Below are 6,453 nucleotides of genomic sequence, written 5' to 3'. Positions count from 1 at the left end.
TGAAGTAGTAGGGGCTTAATTTCAGAAACCATTTACAAAAATTACCTTCTGTTTTTTTTAATCCCTAGAGCCTCATTCAGCACATCAGGACCAAGACTATTTTAAAGTGTGTTCCGCACATGTACATAATGAGCTCACAGAAGTGTGACTGTATGGCAGTGAGACTGCATTGAATGTGAGCCTAAAGGGTATGTTATGACAGTTTCAAGTACACAAATTGTTGGGGTGGGCCTTGCAGCTGCCTTTCTAGTTCCCATTGTCCTCCATTTCTTCTTTCCTCCTCACACTGTGGTCCAGGAGAGAAAAATAGAGATGGCTGCATGTTTCAGGAGCCATTAGACTCAGCCCATTTTTATAGCCACTAGAAGTCCCTTCTGTTTGCTGCTCTGAAGGGGGCCAGTTTGTGGAGATAAGCAAAATGTTTGCTGCCCTCTGGTACCACTTGGTCTGTCCAGTGAGGCAGGATGTTGTGAGGCCAGGAGAAACTTATACTCCATCCCAGCTCCATGAACCATGCCTTGGGAACAATAACCTAGGTCAGGAAAAATTCCTTCCCTTGGAAACTTAATCCACCTAAATCACAGTATCCTTTCCAGCCCATTAGGTAGAACTGACTGGAGAAGCACCTACTTTTGGATTTTTTTTTTCTAGTTCTTTAATTAATGTCTTCTTAACTGTAAGCTTAGATTTGCTGCTATTTACAGGGCTTTCCTGAGGTCTGTCAGGAACCTGCCTTGCCCCAGAACTACCAGGTTTGAATTGTTTGCTGGGACTCCAAGCAGATTCCAAGTACCACTTTTTCAAATACTAAGGATATCCATATCCTTTATAGAAAAAACAAACAAACAGGAAATCAAAAGAAGAAACTCCCTACCCAGGTATAACTGTCACTGTTTTCAATACACTTCTTTCTAGTTTTATTTATCTACACACACCCCCACACAAGGGTTTTCACATTTGATTTTCTAGGCCATTGATAATCTTCTTTCTCTCACAGTTAACATTAGAGTGTAAGCATTTTCCCATGTCATGTTAAAGCATTCGAAGAACATCATTTCCATGGCTGCATTTAGGGATATACCATGATGATATGGTATATTCATATAACTGGTCTCCATTTAAGCCAATCCAATTCCCTTGATTAAAGTTTTTATGGTGATATTTTAATTTGAATTATGTATTCTTTCTTTAAAATTGATATCTAGACATAAAATTAGTGTATCAAAGAATATAAAGATATATAAGGGTTTTGAAAGAGATATATGTTATATAATATAGAATATCAAGAAAGCACACACTCATTTATGCTCCTAGCTCATGCATTGTCAATGAGGGTAAAAATTGGTTCTTGGTGGGGAGTGAAAAAAAATCTTAGAGATTACAATAGTTTGTGGCCCTCCAGTGGGCTACAGTGCATAAACAGTACCTGTGGTATTAAAATTTCATGCAGGGACCATTATGATAAAAAGGTTGAGAAGCCCTGTGCTGGCCGTATGTGAGTACTCATCTCATTCTACCCTTGGAAGCTTTTAAATCTGAGCTTTTGGTTTTTGGTTTTAGAATAATTTTCTGATCTGAAAGCTGTTGATTCTTTAGCCAAAGTTTAGGAATTTGAGAAAGGTGTGAATTAAAATAAAATTTATGTAGAGGTTACCACTGTTAACATTTTTTTCTTTCTACAGAATTGAGATCCTCCATGTGTTTTAGCTTTGTGTTCACCTCTTTTCGATATTGCCATTGTAATATTAATCAGTGTTAATCTGTGCCAAAGACCACTTTGAAATAACATCCCTTCTGTTCTGGTCTCTTTCAGGGGCTTTCTCTGTCCCCAAAGCCTGAGAGTGGATCTGTGACCCCATGGGCATCAGGTTCAGCCCTCTGGGAGCCCAGGTGCCTGGCTGCTCTGGGACTTGTGGTAATTGTCCCTTGTTTGTTTCAGGTGTGATCCCTTGGGCCCATTTGCTGTTGGGGGAGAAGACCTAGACCCCTTTGGGTAAGTACTGCTGGAGAGGTGGCAGCCACACAGCTTGCTCTCGTGGCTTTTAGCCCCAGCTTATCTTCTAATTTTAGAGCTTTTCATCAGTCTTCCTTGGGGTGAAGGAGGCAGGTTGTTGCTGAGCAGCCAAGAAATTATTGCCACTTGTTCTACTCTGCCATGCCTGGGGCAGTGCAGGAGAGCTCTGCATGTTGGGGAGGGGCTGAGCAAGCCAGGGGAGCAGCTCCTCTGTCATTTCTGGCCCTGTCGTCCCGTGGAGGATACCAGCCCTCCCTTGGAGAGCCGGATACCATGTGGGTTTATTAGGTGCAGAGACTGAAGAGCTTCAGTGTTTAGTGGGCTACAGACCTTAGGGCAGCTCATGGCTATTCAGAGGTCACCTCGTTTGATAAGGGAAGTCTGTGATCCCATTAGGCTCTGTGTGGTTCTTGCCATGCACTCAGCAAGGTCTTTACAGCTTCAGCTGTGCATTGTCTTCTCTGAATGATTCAGACTAGATTTTAACCTCTGCTGCAAAATGATCCAACTTAAGCATCTCATTTTTAGACTGGAGAAATCACATAAATCTGCAGTTAAGCTTGAACGAAGTTTAGGGGAACATCAGCACATGTGTCCAAGTTTGAGCACATGAGGTCAGGTCCATGGAATTCCATGAGGGACAGATGCTATCAGGAGCCAAACTGGGGACCCACAGGCAGTCCATAGATTACTAATCCTCAAGCTCTTTAAGGAAACAGAACAAAAAAGCTAGCACTAATTGTCTCAATGCTATTATTAAGCCTTAGACCTAAAGTAGTGCCCTACAGGTCTTGTAATGGTTCTGCATTGACCTTGGCAAGTTCTGGCACCTGTTCTTGATCAAATTGTCCCCCTTGGGAGTAAGACATGACAGGAATCTCAGTTTTGCAGGCTTAGGGAGCCTAGAGAGCTGAAAGTTCAGGCTGTGTGTGCCAGGGGAGGTGTGTTCTTTGTGTTCTTGCCCACTTCCTGCTGGCACTCATAGCCATCCCTGCCATGTCTTTTGGAACCTCCCAGAGTGAATATCCCAGGCATTCTCAGTCTTTTCTCACCCCTTTTGCCACTTCTCCAACAGCCCCCTGCCACACTTGCTGACCCATCTTTTCTTCTTGACACAGGTGTCGGAGAGGTGGCATGATTGTGGATCCCTTGAGATCTGGCTTCCCAAGAGCACTTATTGACCCATCCTCAGGCCTCCCAAACCGGCTTCCTCCAGGCGCTGTGCCCCCAGGAGCACGCTTTGACCCTTTTGGACCCACTGGGACCAGCCCATCTGGGTAGGTATTCACTCAGGTATTCTAGAAGTAGGACTTAATGGCAACTCAGTTTAGTGTTACAGTAATGAAGGTACAGAGTTGCCACTAGCCCTATTTTCCACTGCCAGGAAAGTGAAGCCTCCTCCAGGCCCTGCCTGATGACCCCTTGGAGCTTCCAGGTGCTCCCCATTTCTTAGTGGCTCCCTTCCCCGCCAGCTCACTGCAAGAATTACCCAGAGGAAGAGGAGCTACACACTTAGTGGAAGTTTAGCATGTGTTAGGAACTCACTGGGTCCCTATATCAACACTTGTGGGGAGATATTTGTATCCACATTTTACAGATGCAGAGATCAAGACTTTGAGAGGTGAAGTAACTTACCCATGGTGGAAGAATCAGGTTTCAGTCTCAGTCTCTCTTACTCTAGGGCACATGCTCTTAAACTCCATGAACCATCACATCATTCTGGAGTGCAGGCTCCCTCAGCTCACAGTCCTGTCTGCCTGTGTGCCCCCGGCCCTCCATCACGCCAACTCACCAGCCCCTCTTTCCATTCCAGACCTAACCCAGACCATCTTCCCCCGCCGGGCTACGATGACATGTACCTGTGAAGGCCTCAAGAATGTAACATCCCAGCCTTCCCTCCACTCTCCTGGAGCTGCCACCACTGGCCCCATCAGCAACCGTGTTCTTGCGGGCTGGGGGCAAGGGACTCTGCCCATGTTTTTGCAGGATGGCTGGGATTGCCTCCCTACCCCCTGTCAGAGCCAAGGCACCTTCTGCAGCTCTCCACCTGGCTGCATATAGGTCCCAAAGAGAAATCAGTGTGTGTCTCTCACCACCAGCTTCTCCCCACCTCCCAGGGGAGACTCCGGCAACATATATCCTCAACCCAATGCAGCGCTATAAGAACAGAACGCATTTTCGATGTTATTATTAAGAACCAAATGTCAATACAAAAATCATGTTGCCGTCTCCCACTTTTCTTTGCTGCACAGTTCCTTCCAGTTATGAGACTTTAGAGTTTGAATCTTTGTGGAGCTAAATGACTCTTTTCCTACCAAGGGCTCATTCTTGCATCTCAGGCACCTTACCTTCATTAATTGCTATTGTTCTTGACATCACTAAGATGGGTCCCAGTCTGGCTGCTTGGATAAAAATGAGTGACTGGAAACCCCGTAGGCCACAAGGATGACTTCCATGTGGGCAGGCACACTGCAGAAAGACTGCATCATTCTAAGGGCAAAATCCTCCAAGTCTGCCTATCTGAGCCAGTCCTCTAGGTCTGTCTGGGCAATGGCAGCCTATAAACAGAGGAATAAGCAGAACAGACCTGAAGGCTAATCTCATTTTTACCACTAACTTACTAAATGACCCTAAGTCCCTTCTCCTCCCAGGGCCTATGAAATCTAAGGTGCTCTTCCAACTCTAAAACATTCTGATGTTTGCCTCTGTATATGGTGCCTCTGTATATGCTGAGCAGCAGGAAATGATTGTAGGTTCAAGGCTTTGTGTGGTACTTGCTTACAGAGTGTCCCTTGGGACCCAGATGAACACAGGAACCAGATGACCACAGGAGCATGGGCTGCACCTGAGCATGGTGTTGAACTTTGGGAGGAACAGGGAAGCCAGGCTCTGGAAGCCAGTGACTGGGGTGGATGGAAAAGTTAAGCGAGATGCAACCCAGGAAGGCATTTCACCCCCAAGGAGCCCCACCTCTGGAAGCCTGTGCCCTCTGTCTGGCGCACCTGACCTTTGGTGTTCTCCGGATCCTTTTCAGCCCGAGGCCTGACAGACGTGGTCAGTGATGAACCCCTGTGCTGGAGTGGAAAGAGCACCATAGAGCGCCAGGCTCAGAGGCAAGAGATCAAAGCACTAGTCACTTTGGCTTCACAACTAGCATTTCAGCTATGGGTGGGTCCTTTTATTTCTCAGCTTCTTGGGTTCTTTCTCTTTAAATTAATGACATTTTATTTATTTGTGGACAGGGGGCTACTAGAGCCTTTCTGAGGTGTCTGCTAATGTGCAGGGACTGCCTTGCCTGTCTGCCTTGCCCAAGAGGGGGTTAAGGGTAAACTAAATTGGCACATAGGCCTAGGATAACCTAAGATGGAGGCTGGGCTTTGGGAGGCTAGCCTGAGTGGGCTCCCTGGGCATTTCTAGCAGAAACCATCTCAAGCACTGATATAGTAAAAGACCACCTTGAATCCTTTAGAACGTATCTACTCTGGAGAAAGGCCCAGAGGTCAGGCAGAGCTACAAATGAAATCATCAATCATAGTTTTCTTCCTGAAGGGCCAGCAAATGTTTTTGTTTTGAAATCTTATTGTATCTGCTACCAAAAGGACTTGGGACAATTTACTCATAAAAGCATCCTTTATTATAAAAGGAAGTATTTAAAGGAAGGTCAGACCTGAGACCATCAGATAATCAGGGAAGGTAGACAAGTTTTAGCATCCCGATTCACAGAAAAGATTGAAACAATAAGTTTGCCACTTAGATTTTCTAGTAGCAAAGGTCGAATGGATAGTCATATACATAATTCTGTTTTCTGGAAACAGAAGCTTTAGTGATTCCTCTGTGGAATCAGCCATTTGTGTGTGGGTCTCCTTGCATCAAGGACATTGAAGAACACAGTGTCTTAGTTGTCATGTGGGGGCCTTTAGGAACTTAGGAGTCAAGCTGTCAGTGCTTGCAGTTGGGGCCACTTTCCTCCTTCCAGCCATGAGTAATCACCAAGCAACAAATGAGAATGGTTCAGGTGTATGTTTTGTGGAACCTGAAAGGTTGAAGCCTTAACAATAAATATCAGCACTTAATAACCTATTTATCTTTTTTTAAACAACTTTATTGAGATATAATTCACATATCCATAAAGTTCACACTTTTAAAAGTGTGCAATTAAGTGGTTTTCAGTATATTCACAGTGTTGTGCATCCATCGCCATGTCTAATTCCTAAACATTTTCACCCCCCAAAAAGAAACCTCATACTCATTTACAGTCACTCTCCATTCCCTGCCTCTCAGCCCCAGGAAGCCACTAGTTTATTCTCTGTCTCTAAAGATATGCTTATTTTGGACAGTTCTAAGTGGAATCACACATGTGGCCTTTTGCATCTGGTTTGTTTCACTTAATGTTTTCAGGGATCATCCATGTTGCAGCATATATCAGTACATCATTCCTT

The 6,453-nt window shown here is 45.0% G+C and overlaps 1 protein-coding gene across 2 annotated transcripts in view; it reads left to right on the top strand.

Annotated features, from left to right (window-relative positions):
- Positions 1-6,094, top strand: part of PSMF1 (proteasome inhibitor subunit 1) — a 31,780-nt gene extending 25,686 nt beyond the window's left edge. The window contains exons 5-7 of one of the 2 annotated variants that reach the window (XM_015597266.2): positions 1,940-1,993; positions 3,133-3,291; positions 5,049-6,094. In XM_015597266.2, coding sequence (XP_015452752.1) covers positions 1,940-1,993; positions 3,133-3,291; positions 5,049-5,076 — 241 coding nt within the window. In that variant the 3' untranslated portion in view covers positions 5,077-6,094. Of the gene's footprint in view, positions 1-1,939; positions 1,994-3,132; positions 3,292-3,827; positions 4,249-5,048 lie in introns of those variants that run through there. The other variant, XM_006921677.3, reaches the window with a different exon arrangement.
- The last annotated feature ends 359 nt before the right edge of the window (positions 6,095-6,453 follow it).

Source organism: Pteropus alecto, unplaced genomic scaffold (genome assembly GCF_000325575.1).
Source record: "Pteropus alecto unplaced genomic scaffold, ASM32557v1 scaffold45, whole genome shotgun sequence".
NCBI classification, from domain to species: Eukaryota; Metazoa; Chordata; class Mammalia; order Chiroptera; family Pteropodidae; genus Pteropus; species Pteropus alecto.
This window is presented reverse-complemented; position numbering and strand designations above follow the sequence as displayed.